At 47.7% G+C, this 26,201-nt stretch overlaps 1 protein-coding gene across 18 annotated transcripts in view; it reads left to right on the top strand.

Moving 5' to 3' along the window:
- The window catches only part of nfixb (nuclear factor I/Xb), a 124,477-nt gene that overhangs the window by 25,803 nt on the left and 72,473 nt on the right, over positions 1 to 26,201 (top strand). For 6 of the 18 annotated variants that reach the window (XM_053850793.1, XM_053850795.1, XM_053850798.1 and 3 more), the window contains one exon: positions 15,778 to 16,309. In XM_053850793.1, coding sequence (XP_053706768.1) covers positions 15,778 to 16,309 — 532 coding nt within the window. The other 12 variants (XM_053850799.1, XM_053850805.1, XM_053850796.1 and 9 more) reach the window with 5 other exon arrangements.

Raw genomic sequence — 26,201 nt, 5'->3', positions numbered from 1 at the left:
CCCTCCAGGGGGAGAAAGGCAACAGCACCAAATCCCATAGTTAGGAGCTCTGATCTGAGCCTCGCTGCTCCAGAAAGGCTTCATTCATTTCCAGCGCACGTGTACTGTATACCTCTCATGACTTTTGCGGTGGCGCTGTGACGACACGCCAGCCCTGACTCTCTAACGAGTCAATGTAAAATGACGTCACGGATTTTTCACAAGCCCATGGGATTCTCCAGCTACTTTGTTTGAATTCCTTTCATTTCAGACACAATGGGCTCGGTGGTTGAGGTGCGAGCTCTCTGGACGCTTCAGTATCTTGGGCTCTGGTTGGCTCAGTGAAGCAGCATCAGTGAGCTGCCTGCCTTTGTGCTCAGGTGTCTGCCTTGGTCATATTCAGCAGTATTTTATGTGTAAAATTGTGATTTTTTTTTAGGTGAAAGTTGTATGTGTGCTATTGCTAACTGTTGTGCTACAGTACGGGAATATGTTCAATGCATGTCTCGCAACCATTGACACGTGCAGAGAGGGAGAATTCATCAGCAAGAATAAGAAGCAAAACAGAAGAGAAGTCAACAGCTGCAGTTGCTGGACTTCGCTGACCTGCTCGCTCCTCTGATGGACTGAGAGACGGCGGCGTCCAAATCCGTCTTTGCTTTTAATAGACTCCCTCTGTAGATCAAGAGTTGCCATTCTGCCTCTCTGCCATTAGGAGCTTCCATTAGACCCGCCTTCTTACCGCGACTTCAGTGACGATTTTGTTCTGCATGTAGCGTGTTTGGTGTGAACGTAACTTGAGGGTCATATATACTGATACTGACGCCAGAGGCAGCCTTCAGCGTTGCATGGTGACGGCATGGTTCTTCCCCCCTCTGCGGCACATGCTGATGCCGTGGGCAGTGCGTCACATCTAAGACAGACGGAGGTTGGGGTTGTGAGCCGTGAGATGGCGCTCAAACCATTTCAGTTGTATCTAGAGCCGTGTGTTTCCTATAGCCTTTATATATAGCAACTCAGTGAAGAGAGCTTCCCAACGTCTCTCCGCTACACAGGAAGGAAAACATTTATTATTCCAGTCAATCGCCCTGGAGTCACCATGCCACATGCTCCGGTGCCAGTGTAGGACCCAAGCCCACTTTACCAAGGTCAATATGTTACACCACTGGAGTGAGGGTGGGTTGTAAGGGCTGTAGTGCTGAGGCTAGCTTGCTATCATGGAGACGGTGAAATGGCCCAATGGAACACGGACAGAGTCAGATGGTTATGTGGTGGGTTCATCCGTCTAGAAACAAACACATGATTTCTGCTGATCCCAGAGGGTTCTGGAGGTTGGATTCAAGCGTGAGGATGGGTTTGGAGCGAACCTCTGTCTTCTCTGTGGCGTCACATTCTCCCTGTGTACTTGAGTGGGCTTCCTTTGGGCCCTCTGGTTTCCTCCCACCATTCAAAAACACGCAGAGGTCAACTGATGACAATAAACTGTCCGAAGGGCCGGGTGGCTGTCTGTCAGTGGTGGTTAGCCAAAGCTACCCGGGGCCAGAGGTAGGGGAGAGGACACCCTGGACAGGTCGCCAGTCCATCACAGGGCAGGCCTCGACAGACCAGACCACATTCAAACGCTGCTGATGTTGTTCCCACTGGGAGCAGAGACCTTGTTGACCCCGCTGCACGATGCTTTTATAGCTTCCTGTCTTTGCTTTGTTTCTCCCGCTGCCCACCGCACGCTCTCACTCACTGGCACCGCGGCTGCCATCCACAATCTGTGCGCATGTAAACACCAAATGGGGAAGACGGATGTGTTTCCTAAAGAAGAGGAAAGGGTGTTGAGGCCTGCAGCCGACCTGTTTGGGTTTGCTGTTTGTTGGTGTATCCCCTCTCAGGAAGAGTTTACGCTGGAGGTTGCTGCGGTGCGGCTGCCGTCCACCCACACTGTTTATTTGTCTCAAAGAAAGAGGGGCAGATTGAGATGGGTCGGGCGGCTTCTGCCGGAGGCCGTGTGAGCGATGGTTCTCCCTGCCGCTCGCGAACCATCCTGACCTCTGCATGAGCAACAGTAGCTCTGCCCACGCCGCGTCTCCTGACCCGCCGCCGTCGCTCCACCGTCCCGTCTGTGTTCTCAGCTGCCACCTCTTGTCTTGGGCGACGCCTCCTTCTGGTTCCACCCTAGCTGTTTATTCGGCCGCTCCGAGCCTCATCCTTGCTAACAAGCTAGTGGGTTTTCCTCCGCTTGTAAACAAAGTTAATGAAACATTTGTCTCAGATTCATAATTGAAAAAGCCTCAATAATAATTTCCTGGAATTATGAATCATTTTGATCATCATGTTGTGTCTTATTTAAGCAAAATAGTGACACGCTGGAAAGCTAACCAGCTACACGTTAAAGCTTTTGCTGCCCTTTAAGTTCTTTTTCTTATAAACTGGTTCCACTCCATCCTTCAGGGAGTCAGAAAAATGATGCTGGAAAAGCAAAAAAAATAAAGAAAGGTTCACAGCTGTCATTCCAAACATACGAAACTGAGCTAATTTTGCTCGTGGCTAAATACTTGCTCTCTTGAAAGTGAGGTTTCTGCTGTGCAGGGATGTGGAGAGCCGCGATTCACGTGAACTTGAACATGTATGATGGATGCAGTGAACAATGCTAACACAGAAGTCCTTAATAGGGGAGGAGTTTATTCTGTCGAACACAGTTAACTTTCACTAAAAAGGACGTCATAACCACATCCAATTCCATCGCTAGAATTTAAAAACAAAGGGTAAAACGTTAAAAATTCCGATTTACTGCATTCTGTGAGACCTTAATTTTAAGGACTGTGCCACGCCATATTTTATTTTTAAAAAATCATGAAATTAAAGAAAATTCATCAGCGTTTTAATGCTTAATGCCGTCCTGTCTTTTTCTTTTTTTTTTTTATATTTATGTCTTGCAAATAACAATGCAGAAATAAAAAGAAATCAATAATAATAAACGACACAAAACAATATAGGAAAGTGTAGAAAAATTACAAAAATAATAAATTCAAATTATGATAGTCATAGGGGCCGCCAGCCTGACAGAGATGAGAGTGCAATATTGCACAGCAATTTGCAATTTGTCAAGTGCAACAGAAAAGGTCAGTGTCGAACTCTTGAAGCTCTTTGTGTTTGTCATTTCTGTCGGCCTGGATTGAAACTGTGAGGACTGATCTCACAATAGCTTTTATCCGGTCCTGGAATTTGGTGTGTGATTGAGTGAAACTGTGTCACTGTGTAGTTTCATAATTATAAATGATGAATATTTGTTCAAAAATAGGGTGCCCTTGTTTAAAATATATATATATTTTCATTGATACTTTGTGTCGATGCGATCAGAAGTCACGCCGCACTCACACGGGGCCCAGAGCAAGGGGCCACACTCCAGCGTCTCCAAGCTGGCGCCACGTCCAGGTTTCATTTTTAACGCTAGCTCTGTGACACGTCCCATATTTGGGGTACGTGAGAGCAACGCAGAAAAATGAGGCGCCCAGACGAGGTGGGGGTTGTGAGTGAGGGACAGTGGCAGAGCATTTGCATAAAGGGCAGGGCAACATGCCCAGTGGTGGAAAAGGTTGGCATCACGCCTTTCAGACTGGCATGGAGGGAGGGCGAGAGACAGAAAGAGAGGGGGTGTTGTCAATAGTGCATCCCTTGTTTTGGGAAAGAGGAGGTCCCTCACTGTTGGCAGGAGAACCGGCTAAGTCTCTGGTTCGATTGTGTGCGAGATTGGCCCTTTATTTGTCTGATTGCAAAGCGCTCAACACGGCATTAGTCGTGGGCTTTACTTTTCCTGCAGCTTTTATTCTGCTTTTTTTCTCTCTTGGCCTGCTGTGAGTGGTTGCCTCGCATATGTCTCCCACTTTTTGTTGTGTGTAGTCAGCACGCTAGGCATTTCGGCTCGGGCCGATCTATCATCCGTCTGAGGCTGGAAATCAAAGGCCACTTACTGTTAGAGCGGTGACGTTGGTCAAAACACAGGTGAAGGAAAGGCAGTCGCTCCAGGATTCCATGGAGTTTTGATGGATTTTTAAATATTTGCGGTGACAGTTGCCATCATTCATGGCGGTCGGCCATGTTTGTCCGCCCCGTATAGTGTTCGGGTGACGCTGCACTAGTCAGTTCTGCTTTTTACTTCTGTCTATTCGACAGTTCCATCATGGGAATTTGGATATTTAGGATTCAGGATCCTTCACGTCTGGGTCGCGACCTTTGGCGGCAATATTTGGTGCAAATGTGTGCGTTCGTCACATGACTCCATCTCAACAAGGAGGGGACATGATGTCACACATGCTGTGTAGAGGGCGGGGCCAAAGGAGGCTCAAGTGATTGGTGGAATTGGCAGGCAAGTCACATGATTGGACAAAAGTGCAGCGTCTGGCAGGGATTGGTTGGAAGTGCCTCAATAGTTAGCAAAAATATCAGTGTTCTAAACAGTGTATGGCCCAACTGTGGCGTGGTGATTCTCAGGTGCGTTGAGTCTTTATTGCTTCTGTAGCAGCAGAATATGATAAGCTCCACGCGGTCAGTCGAGAAACTCAAGTTTGGTCCTGAATGAGGCAAAGATGGATGCATTGTGGCTGTTGTGATGAAGAAAGAACTAAAGCACAATGGTCGACCTGGACTCTCACCTGTGGTCTCAGGCGTTTGGTAGTGACCCAGTGAACATGGTCTGGAAGAATAGAGTGGCTGGGTTGTAGCTCCACTCTCCAGGAGAAGCTCAGTGTAGAGCCTCCTGCTGAGGTCGTGACCTACTACGAGACTGGGGTTGTTATGGGTCAGTCCCCCGCCATCACACCCCAGTTATCATTACAGCTGATGTCTGCGTGTGTAATGGGCGCAGCTGGGTGCCCTCGGTCATCGTGGCGGCCGCCGCTTCAGCGTGAGGTGAGGAAGTCGTGTGACTGTCTGCGGCTGCTGGTGTCCGCCTCTGGCAGCAGCAGAACTGGATCTGCTCATAATGAGTTTTTCCACAGAGATTTCAGGCCTTTGTGTTTTCGGCTGCCAGTCGCAGTCAGCGACGGTGAGTGTTTGGTTTCCACCAAAAACTGCAGTGGTACTGCGTGTGTGTGACTTCTTCTGTGTGCAGGTCATGTTTGCTCAGGTGCCTGTCGGCTTAATTTGGGGATTTACATGAAGAAATTAAACACTGGCGCTCTGTTTACTCATGCTCCAACATGGGAAGGTTATTTTAGGATTAGCGCTGTCAGTAGCCAGGCCTTTACTCTTCTTTAATCCCGGTCAGATAAGATGTGTAACTGTGTAAGGACTGAGAGTAGAAGGGCTGCAGTCCTTAGTCAAGAGTAAAATTCATCATTAGGTTTGTTGGAATCTTAGAATCTGAGGTGGAGAAGTTCTGATTGCTTGTGTATTGTTTGGAAGAGCTGAGCCAGAAGGTGGAAAAAAGAATGAGCTCTGGTGCCCAACACTGAAGGACCTCCAAACTGAGATCTTCATTCTCAATTCTCATTCCCACGTGGCCCGCGGGCCATGGGTTTGACACCTTTTTTTTGGACATGAAGATGCACAGTACATCAGACTCCTTCCAGCGATCAGCACTGAGATAGCAAAAGACCTGTGTCTTGACGCACGTGACTGAAACAGGGTTGGAGCTTTGGCTTCTGCTGGTGACTCAAAGTAGAGCATGCAGGATGGTGTCCTTCTTCCTTCAAATGCATCATCCAGAACCAGTTTTGAGTGTGAAACAGGTGTTAAATTCCAGTGGTTTGGAGTGTCTCTGGACGTGGTGTGAACCTCCTGGAGCTGTTCACCGTAATAAAAGTGTCAGTGTGGCCTCGCTCCGGCGGCGGTGGTGGCGGCGCTTGCAACCCTCCGCCCCCTCCACCTCAAGTGTGCCTTTTCCAAACAGTTTCCTCAAGTCAAGAGGATGTTTTCCAATCTGTCAGGGCGACATCGCTGTTTGCATCCGGCTTTGTCCCTTCAAACAGCCTTCCGCGCCGGCTCTGGTTTGGTCTCGCGTTTGAAAACACAATCTTGTTGTTTCGGCTCACTTTCTTCTCTGGAAAGTGTGTGAAAAGCTTTGGCTTCTTTTTTTCTTTTTTTTTTCTTTTTTACACTCGTCGCTTTGAAAAGAGGAGCAAAGCCCTACAGCTTAGTTCAGCAGCAAGTTAATACTTGAATCTGTAGATCCGTTTCATTTCAGGCCATGTTGAAATTCTAATTCCAAATGAGATCTTTTCATGGCAGGGCTCTCCTCTGCGCGGCTCATAAATCAGCATGCCTGTAATTCTCTGTCAACTTATTAGAATATATAGATCAGAGATCAAATGCTGCCTATATACTGGCGGATTTCATAGGTTGCTCGACTCACTTGGGTTTTCCGCTCATGAAAAATGAATCAGAGCCCTCAGACGGAGCGACAGTCAAAGGGAATGCTGGCGGCAGGAGCGTCACGTTGACCGTTCACTGAGGAGAAAATGGATGCGGCCAAATGTTGCCAAAAACCCTGGCTCCGCTCGCTTTTTCAGATTCCGTTCCCTCGCAGCTCCCAACACGTTGGCAGCGTTTGTTACTTGCGACTTCATTTTTAGTAAATTTGTCTGTGAAATTCCTTGTTTTTTTTTTTTTTTTTCCGCTGTGCCGCACGATTTCATCATGGGCTCTGAATGACCAAGTGAGAAGGACATAACGCGCTCGTGTCGCCTCTCCTCACTGGCAGCCGTGTGAGCAGCAGTCGTCTGTTGGCCGGCGCTGTGAGAAAAACACTCCGTCACGCCGGCCGCCGCGCTGAGTCGGCCTGCCGGACTCCCTTTTGTTAGACCCGTCTCTGGGTCCTCAGACCGCAGCTGCAGAAAATCATTATACAATCCAATAAGAGCGTCTTGGAACGTGATGTCTTCCATTGTTTTTTCTAGATAATAACTCAATTAAATTACAACTTTGTCCGTGGTATTTGTTTCCAAAAATCCCTCCGTCAAGCTTCTCACTCATCCGTCTGCTGGGAGAATTTCAATGAGGCATCTGGACTTGGGTTTGAAACTGGATTCCTGCAGGCTTTGTCTGCATTTATTTCCAAAATAGTCCTTTTAAAAAAGGTCCCACCTTCGGGTTTCCTTCCCCAGAACCCTTTCGAAGCAAACCCAACACACACGCTGCACGGGAGTGGGTGTCATGAGGACGGGGCGAGATCTTGATCCAGAAGGTTCAAAGATGTGTGGCACACGTGGCGCCTTCCATGAGTCTATAGGTGAAAGAGGTCTTCCTTGGTCTGTCAGCAGGCCAGCGCTCCAGAGCTGCGGCCAGTGACGTGTGAGATGCACGGCGTGTCCCTGGAAGCACCACGATCCATGTTCCATCCAGGAGTTGTGGAATGCACTTGAGCGAGTTCCTCCCTCCACACTCCTCAACACTGACATCTCCAACATCTGCATGTCTCGATTTGCATGGTTCATCTTCCAGCGAAGTCTCTCTGGAGAGGAGGAGATGAAAACTAAAATGGCCTCCAGAACTTAAGAAAGGGCTTATCTTCATCAAGTCGAGATTGAGCAAGTATTGGTTTGTGCCTGTCAAATCTTCTCTTCTGTTTCACCTCCAGCTGCCTTTTGTTTTTCGAGCCATGTTGGGCTATAAATCAGCAGAAAGATAAATGAACCTGTAATGTGCGATCTGGGGAAGCTACTCGCTCTCTGGCTGTTGCTGTGCTGTGCCTTTGATGTTGGGACATCAATGTTGTTGTGCCAGGTTAGCAGCTACCGCTAAGCTAGCCTTCGCTACGTTACATTACAGTTACACTCAAGACTGTGTTTTGAAAGCTCATACAGACAAGTGTTGCTTCCTAATACTGAGGACGCGCTTCAGTAGTTCATTCATCGTCACATGTTCATGCTAGCGTTAGCGTTAGCTGCTGCTAGCAAGCACATACGCCACCAATCCGCCACAGGGCCATGTTATGTTTACTGTAACCTGAATCAACTTATTTCAGCTTCACACAGCAAACTACAAATACAGTTACTGTGCTTTCTACCTGTTCTTATCTGGACGTTGTAAAATGAATGTATTTATTTATTTAAATCTCCCCATTGTGGGAAGGCAGTGCAATGCCATCTAATGAATACATTAATTTGAAAACTAAATTCAAATTAAACTGATGAAGCTGATATATCCTATTGAGAATATGAATGTTTCCGTAAAACCTATGTCTGCGTTCCGTTTGTGTCCCTTCCTGCCATCGTTGCATTTGCATTCAGCCCTGGTGGATGTGGTGGTGACATGAAAAACGTCTTTGCTGCTAACTGTGACTTATTCCCTGATCAAAACACGGAGAGCGTGAAGCCTTTCTGAAGCAGAGACACGTTGAGATCAGCTTCAGTATGGAGAACAAATCTGTGGGCTGTGAAGTCGACGTCGCTGGAAACCCCCACAACTGGAGTCCAGAAACTGTCAAATGGAAGCAGTGGATTTTGGCAGCTGTATTTTGAAGCGTTGTGGGACTGTGTGAGAGGCGCAGTTGGTGGAGACGATTCAGCCTAATCCACAGTGACATGTCAGGGCTGGAGGACAAACTTGGAGCTTGTTTGTCGGGGCCTGATCAGCAGCCCTCCACCGCGCAGAACCCCGTCCTAGTGAGACGCCGTTTTATTGGAGATCCATTTGGAGCAGCGAGGCGGGAGCTTGTGAGTGTGCGAGCCTCGGCCCTCGTGCCCGAGCGGCTGGCTCTTTCTTTGTGGTGCTGGAATGTGCTGTACGTGCCTCTTCCTCCATGGCTCCCCTCTGGCCCACCCTGGGCACGTTAGCACGCAGCCACCGCAAATTGCTTGCAGATTTTTCACACATAGTAACGTGCTGGTTTGTAAACTGGGATAAGTGCAAACCATGCGAATCCCGACGCATCACTTTCCCACCACACAGAGCAGGCGGGCAGCCTCCACGCTCATCGCTCTAATCCAGTGTCTGCGCGTTTATGACTGCTGTTTCTGCTGCGAGGGTTCGCTCGCACATGTGCGCTGCCTCTCTCCGTCCTCTGTTTTTATAACATTGCTGTTTTGTTTTTGAAATGACAGGTCTGCAAAGCAGGTCGGAATAACAACTGTACGCTGAGACAATGATGGGTAGAACGAGGCACTTTGATGTTGGGACATCAAGGTTGTCATGCCAGGTTAGCAGCTACCGCTAACATACGCTACGTTACATTACAGTTACACTCAAGACTGTGTTTTGAAAGCTCATACAGACAAGTGTGGCTTCCTAATACTGAGGACGCGCTTCAGTAATTCATTCATCGTCGCATGTTCATGCTAGTGGGCGCCAAAAGGCGTTAGCGTTAGCTGCTGCTAGCAAGCAGATACGCCACCAATCCGCCACAGGGCCATGTTATGTTTACTGTAACCTGAACTTATTTCAGCTTCATACAGAAAACTACAAATACAGTTACTGTGCTTTCTACCTGTTCTTATCTGGACGATGTGAAATGAATGTATTTATTTATTTTACAACTATTATTTATTTATTTGTTTAGTCCATAATCTCCCCAGTGTGGGAAGGCAGTGTAATGGAATCTAATGAATACATTAATGTGAAAACTATATTCAAATTAAATGAATGAAGCTGATATGTGACCAAACTATCGAGAATATGAATGTTACAATGTAAACATGGCCTGATCTGTTGCCCCTTCTGTCCTCTGTTTTTAGAACATCGTTGTTGTGTTTATTGGTTTGTGCTTTTGAAATGACTGGTCAGCAAAGCAGAACATTTGTCGGAAATCGTGAATACTTACTAACTCCCCGAAAATGCTATGGTTTCCACCATTAATTTAATGCTGACACGGTCAAAAATACTTTGTGAGTATGTTTGTTATACCTTATGCTTAAGGCCGCAAATCTATGGGTTTGTTTACAAAATATTTTGAATCAGGAGGATGCACTGTATATTGCAATATATCACAATTCGCTTGGAAAGGGGACTGAGATGGAAAGTGTCAAACCAAACAGGGGCCATCACTGTGCTACTGTGTAGCATGGCACAAGTGCGCCCAGAGACACTGACCCACAAGGAAAGGGGGTTCAGACTTAGGGCCAATTTAGCAATATTCAGAACAAAAAAAAAATCTTACCTGTCTGTCCTTGTTATTTAATAGTTCATAGCCCCCTCAATATAATTTTGTGCATTGTTACCATTTTTAAATTTAGGTTGATTTTTTTTCCCCTTTCACTCCAAAAAAAAAAAACTGAGATCTGTTTTGGGCCCTGAACAGTTTGTACAATTGAATTCACTGTATTTTAAACTTCCACTGTTGAACCAATCCAGGGCTGACTTAGTGATTAAATCCTCCCAGTCTGTTTCACCTCCTTTCTGGCCCCGCGACAAGGGTCAGGGGTCAGGGTGAGCCTGGGTCAAGCTCAGTTCAGGGGCACGCTCAGTGAGCTGGGCAGGGTCGGACAGACAAGAGCGCTAGCAGTGCGGCGGGTGCTGATGGTCGGCAGCAGCGGGGCTCAGAGGTGAAGAGGTCGGAGTTTAATTGGCCTGATGAGGGGCCACCAGGTCAGGGGTCACGACCTGCCTGGAAAAGCTGGTCAAGCAGAGACGTCGGCCTTTGTTTGGCTTACCAAGTTTTGCTCTGGAGTATGGTGTTAATGTGAGAGTTTACACAGTATTTAATCTCTGTGAAGTACAGTCTTCGTTATATCTGCATATTAAATATATTTATATTTCTGTCGTTATTCTCTTCGTTATTCTCTTATAATGCGTGTATTTAACTTTTAAAATGTACTTCCTTTAAAGGAAGGTAAGTGATATTTAATGTATTAAATAGTTATATAGTCATTAAACTGAGCTCCACGTCTTAAATAAAAAAACAAACTATGAAATATGAGAAATAAGAAATATAAAATATAACAGTGGGAAAGGGAGTTCAAAAAATGACCCCACACGTACGTAAAATAATTCTTCGTCGTTAATTAAGTAGGGTGGAAAAAAAATATGTGTATACATTTCAAATGATTCAAGCAGAAGAACCTTTTTGTTTCGCCTCCGAAAGAGTTAATTCAAAGTTGGCAGCCGCCGCGTCAGTCTCGGCCAGACGTGCGGAGAATGGGAGTCCAGCACCCAAAACCGCCGCTTTTGTCTGCAAAACGGGCACTTTTACATGCAAATACTGCGTCGACCCGCTGGGAAAAAAAGTACCCGGAATTTACTGCAATTATTCGGTATTAACGACAAATCATAATTGATTTTAGCGCCTTTTAATAAACCCATTAATAGGCGTCTGACGCCTTCAGTTCGACAAAATACATCGAGCCACTGCTGTTTCCCTGCTTCGGAGAGCTTTTTCGGCTGTTCGATTTTGGTTAAAAACGTCCATTTGTTGCGGCAGCCAGCGCGTGTTTTCTCCCGCGCGGTTCTTTGATTTGTCTCCAGTTTATTTTAAGCGAACAGACAGCGAGTGTTTCTGCATCTTAAATGATTTGGCTGCGTTCACGGGCCTGCGGAGGAAACGTGGCGCTGCAACTTAAAACGGCGCAACATTGAAATAGATCAACGTTTCCCAGTGGTTCCAATGGAGCAGAGAGCGGGGTTAATGTGGCGGGTGGGCTCCACATTTTAATGGTACAACGCGTCATGTGCGGGTGAGGCGAGTCTGTCCACTGTGGGACATGTTGGTGTTTAATGCGACACCAGAGTTCGGTGCGTCACCAAATGTTCTTCATGGAGAAATGAAATGATGAATAACACGCCCTTGGTTTCTGTGCTGATTTAAACGCTGGCGACAAGGTCAGAAAAAGACGAGAGATTTGAGCGAAAACTCGACTTTGTAGAATTTTAGCCACACGATGACAATTTATTAATTTATGTTTTACTGAATATGAGGGTTTTTCCCACCTATTTTCCTCTCAAATTAGCGGTGAAAGGACAAAGAAAAATGCAACAAAGATGCTATGAATACATGTCATTAAAATGACATTTAGTTTTTCAATTAATCATGGAACTATGCAAGATTTTATTTTTAAGACAGAAGTGCCATTATATATTTTTTATTGGCATTTTTAAAGTTAAATCTGAAAGTATTATGATGAATTCAGCAGTGTGGGTCCTGCATGCTTCAAAAAATCATCACATAAGAGTTGGATACCAGCGTTGTATTTGTACATATCAAAACTGTCGCAGACAGTGACATGCATTTTTGTAATTAATAAACATTAAAATCATTGTTTTAAATCAGAAAATATGCCACATGGCTCCTAAAGACTTTTTTTTTCTGGTGCCAGCTTCTGTGTGCTTGAGTTTATAGGCATGTTTCTGAGCGTGAGCCCTCATATATTCCAACTCTGCAGGGAGACCAGGCCTGTGACTGCACCCACACATCACTGATGCTTGTCCAGGCATCAGTTATGAGTCTTTCACTGCAGGGCTGATGCTAAAATCCGACTGGAGCTGATTCGCTAATATTGTTCGCAACAATATTTTCCGTCCTCTGGAATTCTGTGAAGGTCACCTTTTCCAATTTTTGCCTGAGAGGCGAGCAAACCTGGCGCCTTGTCAGGCAGCCAGTGGTTTGTCATTCACTCCAGTTTGTGACGCTGCAGGTAAAACCAGGCCTGCAGCCATTCACCATTCAGTTCACTTCATTTGTCTTTATTGGCTTCAGTCTTCGCCACACAATGTGGCACAAGATTCCGGGACTGTTTATTCTAATTCTGTGATTTCGCCGAGGCGTTTTGGAGCCTTGTGCGGCGCTAGTTTGAGGCTGACACAAATGGAACGTGTAATTGATGTGTAATCCCGAGTTATGATGTTTATTTACCTTGTTTTTGTGCTGTTTATGGTAGTATTACGATAACAATTCACATGACCTCTGAGAGGTGGCAGCTTTGCCTTTGTCTAGTTGCCACTTGCCCAACTTCTCTTCTCTTTCATCCTGACTTCTGTTTTTTTACGGCCAGGTTTCTGTTCTACTGAGTTTACTGAGGTCCAGGCTACTTCCTAGTCTCATGGCAGGCATGGATCGGAACCAGCTTCACAGTGTCTTGCCAGTCAGATTTTTCCCCTCCGCCGGACTGAAACACAACTTTGGGATTGTAATCCCTTCTCTATAAAAAAGAGGGTAGGGAGGAGGGAGAGACTGGGGTGGACATTTGTTAAATGACATTTATAAAACTGTCCATCACGTCACATGTGCCCCACATTGTGTCTTGAAGTGATGTTTTTGTGATTTTTTTTTTTGTTGAAAACACAACAGAAGTCATGTCCACCTCCATCATGCGTTGTGTTTCCTTCTTGTTTCGACGTTTCCGCTTTGTTTTAATACGTTTGATCAACCAGCAGATCAGTATTCTGCAGGCTTGGCAGCTCTTGTTCTGAGGTGGGATGGTTGTGTGGCTTACACAACGGCATCAAGTACTAGCTGTGTGACCCTCACTGCAGTGGGTCGTGGTCTTGGAAGGAACGGTGTTTGGATAGGTCCACTCAGACCAAGAGGATTTTCACGATCCAAATCAGTTTTGATAAGTATCTTCTCTCATGGAACCTGCTGGGTCGCGCCGTGCCTGGAAGGTTCTGGCTCTAATAACTTCCATTTGGATTCTCTGGTGCTCAGGACCTTGTGAGACAGTTTGATAGGAGGAAAGCTGCAACTGTCCGTACGGTTTTCGGCAAGTGACCCAACCCATCCCGGCTGCTCCGCCGCCATTTTGAGTGCAAATCCCAGACCGAGCTGGTGCGCATTCATGGCCATCACCAGGGTCTGTTCAGATTCCAGTGGAGGTCTTTGTTGCTGATGCATGAATGGAGAATGGTGTGAGGCGCAGTTGCTAGCTAGTCATTCGGCGAGGGAATGTTTTGAGTTCACCGTTGACGTGTCGCCCACGAGATGAGGTGTGTTTCAGCTCGACACCATGGCTGTTCCAGACCAGAGGGAAGTGAGTCGGCCCCAAATCAGAGCGCTGCAGTGGCGAGGCAACATGGCCGCCACGCTAGCATCCCCAGTGTGGAACTTGGGTCGGCGGACGCTTCGGTTTGGCCGTGCTTTCCCGCCGTGGATGTGGTTGCAGTCAGCGGCGCGCGGCTGGTTGCTTTCACGCTCTTTTGTTTGCCGTGGTGAAACCCAGGAGCAGCTGCCGGTGGCGGGCTCTGGAGCTGCGTCCTCTTCTCTGCCATCCTCTGCCAAGGTGGCATTATGCAAGCAGAGAGAAGCGAGCGGGGGGGAGAAGATGGCGATGGCGAGCGCAGTAAAGATGGCTGCCTGCGGGGGACGTCGCAACTCCCCTCAACTTTGCCTCGGTGTCACAGTGGAACTTGCCGATTTGGCAGATCGCGCGGTGACGGACAAGACTGCGAGATCCCTTACCCCCCACACCCCACCCCGCTCCACCCCACCACCCACCTGCTCTCTCTCTCTCTCTCTCTCTTCCTCACCCTCCCTCTCTCCCTCTCTTCCCTCCCTTTCAGCTCTTGAAGCGAACGTATTGGCTGGGCGACAGGCGTCTCCTTGCCAAATAGGTGGGCCCTACTCGTGCTGGCAGCAGCTCAAGCGATGGTTAGGGAAAGAGCGCGGCGGAGAGGACGAGAGACGGCCAGCGCGAAGCAGAAAGGGAAAGAGAGAGAGTTGGAGAGACGAGGGGAAAAAAGAAGCAGCACTCGGCTTTGCCAGCGGTCGTATGCGCTCGTCCAACATTGATTCGCCTCTCTGTTTTTTTCCCTTCTATTCTGTGCTCTCCCCGGCCCCCCCATCTGTGTGCCAGTGTGTCTGTGTGTGTGTGTGTGTGTGTGTGTCTTGCGCCGACCCAGGGATCACACACACACCACCAATCACACTTTGCCAAGGATTTTTTTTTTTGAACGCACAAAGGATTTTTGCCATTTTAAGTGCGTCTTTGCAAGTTTGATCACTGCCATATATTTTTACTCGACTTCCCGCAACTTTTTTTTTTTTCCACGGCTGTTGGCCCATGACCTCTTGGCTGGGGTCCCACTGCAGCTTTTTTCTTTGGTTGTTTTGGTTCAAACTTTGCCCCCGCTGCTGGTCACCAACAGCCTAATTATTTTACTCCAACCTCCCAAGTTTTTTTTCTTCTCATTCTCCACCCCCTCGCCAAAACCAGCGCTCGCTTTACATTGGGGAGCGAGGGAGGAAAAAAAAAAAACTGGTGCAGGAGAATTTTTTTTTTTCGCTTTAAACGCGGTGCCAAGTTTATGATGAGAGTGCAAAATGGTAACTACCGAGGCCGTCTGTCTTGCTCGTGCAGTGTGTGGTGGTTTGCTTCTGCCGTCAGTGTGTTGTGGAAATGTGAGTGTGGTTGGAGCTGCCTCGCAGGCTGATAGGAAATGGTATGGCTGATCTTTTAGCGGCACATTTCAACAGTGGTCTTGTCGCGGCGAAGCTTGGCGGAGGGAGCGCGGAGCGACCGGTGTGTGGCAACGCTGGCACAGGAGCGCTGTGGCGAGATCTGGGCTTTGTTGCGCACAGATATGTTGTGAAGGTATTTTAGGGGGACCATTCTGACTCTCTGAGGTGGGAATATGCCGAGTGGACTCTGGCCTTTACTCTGGCAACCATGGCAGGAATTTTAATGTGTTTCGCTAAAAAAAAAAAAAAAAAAAACCAGAGCCGGCGCAAATGCTATTATTGTAGCTGTGGTCATTTTAAACTGTTTTCATGAGTTTATTCTTTATTTTTACTTTTATTTTTTCTTTCCATTTTTTAACTTTATAAATTATTTCATTGAAAATACTCATTTCTATTGGCCAAAAGATGAGTGCTTTCAGCTCTTTGGTGTGAAATGAAGGACGCTTTTCTCCACTGAGTTTCAAAGCCTTCTCCTCTTTCCTCAGGATGAATTTCATCCCTTCATCGAGGCCCTCCTCCCGCACGTCCGTGCCTTCTCCTACACTTGGTTCAACCTGCAGGCTCGCAAGCGCAAGTACTTCAAGAAGCACGAGAAGAGGATGACCAAGGATGAGGAGCGCGCGGTCAAGGACGAGCTGCTGGGGGAGAAGCCCGAGATCAAGCAGAAGTGGGCCTCGCGCCTGCTGGCCAAGCTCCGCAAGGACATCCGGCCCGAGTTCCGCGAGGACTTTGTGCTCACCATCACGGGGAAGAAGCCGCCCTGCTGCGTGCTGTCCAACCCGGACCAGAAGGGCAAGATCCGCCGCATCGACTGCCTCCGTCAGGCCGACAAGGTGTGGCGGCTGGACCTGGTGATGGTCATCCTGTTCAAGGGCAGCCCGCTGGAGAGCACGGACGGCGAGCGGCTGGTCAAGTCGCCTCAGTGCTCCAACCACGGCCTCTGCGTGCAGCCGCACCACATCGGGGTGACCGTCAAGGAGCTGGACCTCTACCTGGCCTACTTCGTCCACACACCAGGTGCGTGCCGCCGCCACCGCTGTGTGTGTCTGGCTGAGGGTTGACTGCAAACTTGAGTTCATCCCGACATGCGGGTTCCCCTGCAAACCTACTTATCTGCGCACGTGTCACTTTGTCACGCGTCTTTCATGTGTGTGCGCGGTGTTGGGGACTTGAGTGTATCACATGCCGCGTGTGTGTGTGAGTGTGAGTGTGGGGGGTGCAGTGCTGTGACAGCTGGCCTGCTACCAGGTAGTTTAGAAGGCAGAGAGAGTCAGCCTGTCTGCAGCTTTAACATATTCTCTACCGCCGTCCTCCATGGTCAGCCAACACACACACACACACACACACACACACACACACACACTTGGGTCACAATCCTTGTGAGGACCTCTCGTGGCCATCACCACTTTCCCCAGCCTCTCCCTTTAAACCTAACCATCCAAAACCCACCTGAACCAGGACTCTGAACCAAACTGGAACCCAGTTATTCTGACATTTTCATGTGGAAAAAAAATATCCACACAGAGCAGGACGTCCTCATAAGATCCGTGTCTTGAGATTGGTCCACACAAGAATATTAACACATGTACACACACACATTGGGACGTTCTCTTCTTCGCGTCCTGTTTGTTTACGACGTGTTTTATTTTCCCATATTTCGGAGATGATGTTCCTGCTGTGACTCGGAGTTAAAATCGAGGCGGAGGAAATATTTCAGTTCCGTCTGTAAACAAACCCGCTGGCGTCCCTGTTGGCACGGCGTGCTGGGTTGGTTGGATTTCTGCAGCTGTCCAACTCTCCGTACACGCTGAGATAAACGTCGGCGAATCCTGGAGTCGATCGTCTGTAATTTGAGGTGTTTTAATGAGAATTTGAAGCCGATTAAAAAAGGCATTTTTATTCATCTGTGTAACTCTGTTCCCTCTTCAGAGAGGTTTCTTCTTTGAATGTCTTTTCTGGGGGACTGGGGTATTTTCTGTCGGTGATCATCCACTTTGAGTGGCAGTTCAGGTGGACTGGAGTGAGTCTGGTCTTGGAGCCAGACGCTTCCGCCTTTTTTCCCCCGTCCAATTACGACGGGGCTCTTCCCCCGCAGACTGGCACGCGGTCCCGGGGCCTGGATTCCTCGCCTTGGCAGTGTGCTGCGCTGCTGCTCCTCTGTGACAGAGAAGCCCACGCCAGGCTGCTTTTCAGCCCAGTGTGTGACGCTGCTTGAGTTTGTCTTCCGCTTACACGACGCGGCGTGGCGGAAGCGCGGCTCAGACTAGCTCCCAGAGCAGAGGGCGCCGTTGTTTAGCTGGCAGCCAGGCTGAGCTTTATGTTGAGCTGATCAGTGAAGGTGTAGGAGTAACGGAGCTCTCCACACCAGCTGAGGCGACGTGAGGTTGGCTGACAGATGCCGTCTGCAGCCGGCGCTCGCATCTCACTTGGTCCTCATTGATGTTGCATGACCCTGAGTCAGAGCTATCTGAGACCACACATGCGCCCGTGACTCAATTCTCATTCACATGTCTCATTAATGTCAAAAAATTGGACCGGAGTCACGTTGCAGAGTTCTCAGCGCCCTCAGTCCTCACTCTCTTGTGGCAGCGATCTGTTGCCGGGGCCGGCGCTCCCCGCTGCTGATGTCACCGTCACCAGCTCTGCTTTCAGGCTGCGATGTGATTGACAGATCCGGAGATCCACCCCTTCTTTTTCTGATTCCCCTCAGCGCTGTCTCTGCCTCTGTCCAGTTATGGACACGCAGCCAGTGAGGCCAGGCCGGGCGGGACGCTTCAAAGCGGCTGCACCGGGGCAGAGCCGCGCTGCTGCTCCGCAGCTGGAGCTGCAGGAGGCTCCGCCGGTGAAGCAGATCCCGGTGATTTGCTCCTGGCGGCGGGACACGGCCTGCGCTGGCTGATGAGAGCTGAACCCTGAAACTATGTGCCGATTGTGCCGCAGCTGAATGATGATAATGGCTGAAGGATGTGCAGGAAGTGGAGAAGATGAAGTGGAAAACAGTCTGAGCTCATCACGGCTGCGACTGCAGGCCTTCCTCCACCTCCTGACCCCAGTTCAGGTCGTGTGTTTCAGCGCCGAGTTCCGAATGTGGAGGCTCTGCTCCGCTCCAGAATTAGTCATGTTTGGAACAGGCGCCGGCTCATGCGGGTTTCATTACGGGTGTTGGGTTAAAAGCGCCGGCCGCTGTATCTGTTCTCTCTCTTGGATTCAGACTGGTGCAGCTCCCGGAGCCAACTGTGTGTGTGTGTGTGTGTGTGCTCGAGCGCGCCACTCGCCGTCGCCGCGGCTCCACGCTTCTCGTGAGCGAGATGTTCATTTATCCATCAATGTGTCTGCGCGACGTTACAAATGGCCGAGAGAGTGGCTTTTAATAGCGGCGAACAAAGACTGGAACGGACAGACGGGAGAGAGAAAGTGCGACGGCCAGACCGAGAGTCTTAGCACCTTTCAGTCACGCTAATCCATCAAACACATCTTATCTGTCTTGCCCAATATCCTGAGCCTCAAAGAGCCGCGCCGCTATCAGATGTGCTGAGATTATGGCGAGGAGAACAAACAGGAAGGAGTGGGATTTGTTTTTAACACTGAGACATTATAAATAAACCTGTGAGCGTGGCAGAAGACGCTTCCTGCTGGCGGCGTTGGCCACTCGCACGAGAAGACAGTCAGCCATCTTGCATGACTGCCCATCCTGTTCCGTTAGCATGCCGGCCTGGACGTTGGATTTGGGTTTCTAGCAGCGGCAAGACACTCGCCCTCTTGTTGGAGCAATGGCTAGCCAAGTTAGCAAAGATGGCGTTTGCTGCTGTTTTGTTTAGCACGGCTAGCATTCCCACATGCTAGCTTTGTTAATGTACTGAAGGACCATTCAGCAGTATGAATTTAGTTTTCTATTTTCCATGAAGAAAAAGCAGCTAAACAATGGCTCACATTACATTTCACTTATCTGACTTGCTTACAACCCACTTTCACGTCACTTTCATGCGACAGTTTCTACAGTTAGTTGGCATGCTAGCATGCTAGGATGGCCTGAAGTATCACTGTAGACAGACGGGAGATATACCAATATACCATGGAAAGTTTTGAGTATTTTTTTTCTAAAAAAATCTACCTTTACTGTCTCATTCAGTGATATTTTACTTAACCCCCTCTTTTTTTTTATTTACTTAAACAAATGTGTAGCTATTACCGCCTGCTGTACTGCAGACGCTTAGCTCGTGTTGTTAGCTGCAGAGCAAGTTGCTCTAGCTTGCGCAGCGACTGGCGTGATGGTTTTCTTTGAGCTTTCCCACCGTGTATTACAAATGCTAACACACATTAGCACTAACTAATCATACTGACAAATGTGTTTAAGCTCTTCTTGGAGTTTCAGAGCTGAAGATATTTAAAGGTGCTCAAATTCACATTCTGTGGTTACTCAAATATGTAAGTAGCTTGTAGTTATCCTATTAAATCCAGAAATAAAAATAAATACATCACAATAGATAGACATGGCAGCTTCAACTGAATCCTTCTGAAGAAAAACAGATCTTAAAAAAAGTGATTTTATGTGATACGGTCAATGGGTTTTTGTTGGACAAAGAGTTGCGCTCAGTGTTTTGGACGGAGGGAGAGCGCGGAGAGTGCCGCCGCCGGGGGAGCCACATTCATCCGCTGTGAAAAACCCCGCTGGAGAGACACTTTGAGCGGAAACTGTCCTCCACTTTGTTGTCATTTGGAATAATCTGGCCAATAAAGTTTGAGCCCCGGCGAAGCCCAGGACGCCGTCACTGAGGCAGTGAGGGTCTCCAGTTTCCTTTTTTCATGTGTGTGAGGGAGAGAGACGAGGCTGATATTCCAGAACAAGCCTGAGTTTTTTTGCCCTCCGCCGGCTGGCCTGACCCCCTGTCACCCCGGGGGCCACGCAGCCGACTGTAGGAGGCGCCATGGCTGCCCCCTTCCTTTTCACTGCAATTATCCAGCTTACTGAATAACAGTTAAAGACGCAAGTGTACGAGGAAATGAAATGAATTTGGACACAAAAGGTCAGGTTTTCTCTCGGCAAACAACCCCCCCCCCCGCACCACACAGCGCTTAGTGTGGATGAGCTTTATTTCCTCATTTCACTGTACACTGCTTTTTAATTATTGGTGCCATTAAGGTTCGTCAATAAGTGTACAAGCGGCGGCCCTGCTGCTTTTTCATTTATTGATGTGCAGGTTTCCTCTTCTTCCGTGGTACAGCATGTGCTAATGACGCTCATTAGCATTCCTGACACAGTTCCCCAAAAATAACAGTCAAAACGTTAATTCACTGGTGTAAAGAGCCGACTTGATATATTGAATTTGTTCGATTCGCTGATGGCGAAGTGCTTGTTTTGTTGGACGGAGCAGTTTAAAAAGCTCCAGACAAACAAAAAGACAATTGAAGGACACATGTTTCTTTTGAATTACACAGGAATAGCAACTCTCTCCCGCTCCTCCGACACTGTGGATGGTTTCCTAGATTTGTGAGGCAATTCTGGTCCCAATCCAGAAGAAAAAAAAAAAACCTGTTTTAGTTTTGATGCATTCAATTGCAGTCCCTTAACTTGAGCCTTGTGTTTCTATAAAAATATTTTTCCTTTCAGTAATAACTGGGTAATAAGCAGAGGATGAAACACGACACACTCGGCGTCTTCTTGCTAAAAGATATAAATTCCTGTCGCATTCTACTGTAGGTCTTAATAATACAGAAGCTGAATTGACTGAAATATGAACTGCAGACAGACCAGACATGATGGTTAGAGACGGGAAGCTAATTCAGTATTGCTGTGTCTCATCCTGTTGTTTTGTACCGAAATATTATGTTTTTGTCAAATGTTTTTTAACAGATCTGAATTGAATTGGACTATTGGATTTTTAGACGAAGAGAACAAGGTATTTGATCCTAAATTTATATAAAAGGAAATGGTCCTTTTAGTTCAATGGAAAAAGAATGATGAAAAACGAGTTATAATTATTACACTGAAGGTAGTATTTCATTATTTTCATTATTTGTTAAGGTCAAATATTTTCTAAAAGAATTTATGTGACAAATTATACAACATCTTGGTTGAGTCATTTTAAGAACAAAAAAAATCAATTATGATTGTTATTATTTAATAAAATTATTTGTTAAATTAAAATTATTTTACTTTGTTATATTTGCTATATATATATATTTATGACTGTATCAAACAACAACAAAAAACAAACAGAAATGGAAACATAATAAATATACATTTAATAAACCGTCGTATTTCGTAATAAAAAATGCATAGTTAAAAAAATCAAAATTATTTTTTAAAAATGTATCTAAAAATACTATTAAAAATATTTTTATTCTTATGAAAAATGACCTCAACAAGACAGGCGAAAAGCAAAGACGTGTACTGCTGCTGTCGCCCTCCCGGAGGCGTGGTGTGTCTCTCCAGTCTGGCAGTGCTTCAGCGGCTGCATTAGCATGTGGCTCTTGCTCCTGAAACCTGTCTGTCCCTCCCAAACATGCAGCCGTTTGGCTGAGCTGTGGGCCGGACAGCAGGCGGCCACTGGACCCAGCCGCCGGTTCTGAAGCCTCACGCCTCGTCCCCGCGGTCCAGTGGAGCAGAGCCGGGCCACGCTGCCCTCGGATTGGGCCGAACCTTCCTCCCTCAAGTTCTTGTGAACGCTCTGCTCTTGTTTAAAACCCCAATCATAAAAATCATTTCTCTCTCAATGGAAATCGACGTCAGTCAGAAGATGCGGCTGCAGATATCAAGTGAGGAAGAAAAGCGTGGAATAAAGATGATGCAAAACGGCGAGCTGCAGACAAAGGCAGAGGGAGGGCAGATATTCAGGCTAGTGGGGCTGGTTGGCAGCGTTTGGCACCCAAAAGCTGCAGCTCCGTTTAGAGGGTGCCAGCTTTTCAAACCGACTCACCCTCTCTGCCAACTTTCCTGCTTCTGATCCTTTCTTTCTCTCGCATTTTCAACATCTCTTCCAGAAAATCCTCTTTTTCCCGTCGACACTTTTCCCACTCTCCCAGGGCGATGCGGACGCGTCTGCGCCGCCGAACTCTTTTATTTCCTGCTGCATTTCTCTGCCGTCCTGCAGCCGGTGATGTAACAGACCGACATGACAACAAGCATGTTTTGTTTTGGGATGATGCAAGGACGGGACAGCAACATGGCTGCCCGCTGAAGTCGCACTCATTTCCTGGACTCGGAGCAGAAGATCTGCATCTGATGTTGATGACCAACATAGAACCAGGATGGATTCATAATGTCAGTGAAACGGGGGGGAAATTCTATGTTACTGTCTGGTGCGGCGTTTTCTCACTTTACAAAAGGCCTTGGCAGGAGGCCAAGCTCATAAAGGTAAAATATAGCACCGTTTTTTAGTCTTGAAAAGGCTTTAAACGCTTAAAACGTTTAGCTGAAATATACTCGGTACAAAGTTGTGACAGCAGTCATGTGATGTTGCGTGATTAAATCATGTATTTAATGTTCATGTCCAAACAAAATGCATTCCTTCGTAATAACATCATTAAAATACACTGCATTTCTAGGCCGCTTTTGTGCATAATTTGAATCAGTTTGAATTTTGAAGTTTGGAAGGTGCAGCTTCTTCCTGTGTGTAGCCAAGGTTCCACAGTACCAAACTAAGACGAGCTGGATTCAGACAAGGAAACGTCAGATTTATTGTAATTTATTCACAAGAGGAGAGAATGTTTTGGCGCCTAACAAGCCAGTCAGGATGGCTCTGACTTTCCTCACGGTGACACCAAACAAGCCGAAGGACTGGAGCGAAGCTTCCCGTCCCATTGTCTGTCAGCCGCAGCCTTTGTTGGGCCCAAGTCATCTGACCGGCCGCGCTGCTGTTACCACCCTCCGCTGCAGCGCTGGGGACTTGACGAAGACCTTGGAGGCAGGAGGGGGGTGCGACAGGCCGGGTCTGGGGGTGGTTGAAATTACCCAATAATGATCCGAAAATTAGAGCCATTATTTGGGGAAAGTAAACAGGCCTCTCTAGGCGTGAAAGGCCTCTATTCAGGCGGGAGCAGGAGCAGGACTCCTTTCTTCCCTTTCATGGATCCAGCCATGGCCTGGAGAGCCCGCTTTGTCCCGCCCAATAGCAGAGTGAATGTATGGGGTCGCGGCGGTGGGCGGGGGGGCCGTGTTGTCAGCCAGGGCCTCGGCCTGGAATTAAGCTTCTGCTGGTTCATGAAAGACGTGCAGAGTCTTCTTCAAATTAATGGAATCATTGGGTTCCATTGTTGGTGCGTGGCCGGTGTCACAGGTCAGACGCCTGCACCGGCGGCTGGGACTCAGTGGGAGGGGGCGGAGCTATAGGAGTCAGCTGTCATGGTTCATGGCTGTGTCCAGCTCCTGGAGAGAGCTTCGTGGTGCTCACCTGAGATGGTGACTCCATCAAACAAGGTCCAAGACTCCTTTTGCTATCCCCCTTTTTTTTCTTTGATGCATAACTGCATATACCCTGCTTCATGTTAGATCAGATTGATGATCTGATCATATTGATCAGATCATTTTTGTCAACTTGTCAAACATCAGGAGACAAATAAATAGATCAATATTAGCAAAGAAATATCAAACTAAAAATAAAAACAAAAAATATGTTCATAATAGATGAATCCTTTTCTGAATGTTTTTAATATAGGACAAAAAAAACACATTAAAAATGTAATAAATCGAAAATAAGCATCAAGGTTTGACAGAAAAAAAATAAGAATATGTCTAAAATATAAGTTATAAATAATAATAGATAATCGGTAAGATAAATAATAAGTATATGAATTTGTTAAATTCAGAGTTTGTTGAAACAAAACATTATCAAAGCAAACATTACCATAAAAAGATGACTGTTCTTTGTGAACAGAAATGATATTACAATACAACAAGAGCAGGATGACAACATGATATAAAACATAAGAAACACCTGTAAAATCAGACACATCTTCACGTGTCTGCGCTCCGGAAACAGCAACCAAACCTCTCCTCCGTCCTCCTCATGGCTCCGCATTTCTCTTCCCTCCCTCTGAAGTCTGTGTTGAAGCGCCATCCATGCCTCGGTCGTCCACCCCGGGCCCTCAGGGCAGGGGGCTTGGGCCAGTTCTGGGCTCCTGTTCAAAACTCACCTGACATCTTCACTCTCTCTGACCATCTGTCGCCTTTTCACCGCCGCATCCCTTCCAGTCTCCAGCTCGCAGGCTGGACTGTGACGTCCGTGAGGCTGTAGTTTCTGTCGCCATGGCGTCTCGGCAGGTCTTTCTGATCAGTGAGTTTGTCGGTGAAATGATGTGAGAGGCCCTAGCCACAGCTCACGACACCAACAACGACAGCAGTGTCACGTACGGCGCTCTCTTTGTGTGTGGCTTTCTGGGCCGTGTCCAAGGCGCGTGAGCTGCTGGCCTGCTTGGCTCAGCCACGCCACACGTCGTGCTGGACTCTTCCTGCCAGAGGATTCCACCCGGATCCCTTTCACTCTATAGACGGCTTCCCCGCCCGCACGGGGTGCCGTCTGGTCAGTCGGGGGCCTTGGTTCTATTGGAGGTCCTCACAGGCTCGTGTGGAGCTCGTGCCTCACACATTCAGAGCAATGATGATCATCATTACCACCGTCGTCTCGGAAAGATTGCGGCACCAAAATGCCCCTGATTTCCAAACACAAGTGTCGCTGAAATGCACGAAACTGCTGCCAAGCCATTGGAAAACCTGTGGTTTCTGCCCCCCGCGAGAGCAGTTCAGCGCTGACGGCACCAAGGAAAGCCGCGCTGCAATTAAAAATCAATCCGGGGACGTCGGTCGGTGTCGCTCACCGCGGAGACCTGAGCTCCAGGATTCTAATGAGGAGAGGCGTGACTGCCACGGTTAAAAGGCAGTTTCATGTATTTGTCATCACTTAGATGTTGGAGCAGGCCTGGCAGCAGCGGCGCCACCTGCAGAAGCTGCTGTTGGACGCTGGTGTCCACAGTCTCTGGACCCAAGCTGTCTTCCTACTGACAAGACTTCGGCTCCAACTGTGATTCTCTCTTGTTTCTAAACTGGTTTTTAACCAGGCGTCATGTGATGTCATCGAAGGATCCTGGAGTTTCACGTCGGCGAGGAGGAGGATGGTGGCCATCTTTAGTTTGGTGTCTCGATAGTCACTTGCTTCTGGAGCTTTCCTTCTTTTTTGCGTCTATCAAAGAAGACAAAAAAGTGGCCTTGTCTCCGGATGATCTCAGGATTCTGTCCCAACCCGGAGCTTCTAGACCAGAAGTCTCACCAGATCCGGTGTGAAAATCTAACCAGAAGCATCGCGTGTCACACTCTAGAATTTGGTGACGTTGTGAAGACAGAGGCCTATTCCGTTCCCCGTCAGGGTTCAGGTCGACGCACGACAATGTTGGTCATGTTGTCGGATTATTGCATTGCTCGTAACACACATGAGAACTGGGAAAACCGGGATAAAAACCATTTATCTGGACTGTTTGCCAGGGTTTTTTGAACCTATCTGAACGCAGCCAATGACGAAGTGATCTGATGGAGACATTAAATGAATTGGTGACAATAAAACCCTCTCCAATCCGCAGCCGTCCTCTCATGGTCCGCCTCCTCCCATGTCCTCTACATGAGCAACAGACTTCAGTTATGTTCAGGATTCTTCTGTTCCAAACATGCTGATAACCTCCATGATCACGTGCCTCCATGATGCTTCCGCTCCCTGGCACTGTGCCATGATTCTTTACGTGCAGTGGAAACCCTCTTCTTCCCAAACAACGCCTCTGTTTAAGCTGTTTTCCGTGATGAAAGCAGCGTCTGCATCAGTTGTCCTGCTTCCCTCCAACCGTCTCCCAGTTGGATGGTGTTGACATGATCATTGCAGCGCCTCACTTGTCACCCCGTGATTGATCCGATCCTAAAATGCGCAGA

Source organism: Synchiropus splendidus, chromosome 19 (assembly GCF_027744825.2).
Source record: "Synchiropus splendidus isolate RoL2022-P1 chromosome 19, RoL_Sspl_1.0, whole genome shotgun sequence".
Lineage (NCBI taxonomy): Eukaryota > Metazoa > Chordata > Actinopteri > Syngnathiformes > Callionymidae > Synchiropus > Synchiropus splendidus.
The sequence above is the reverse complement of the archived record's forward strand: the minus strand, read 5'-3'. Positions and strand labels throughout refer to the sequence as shown.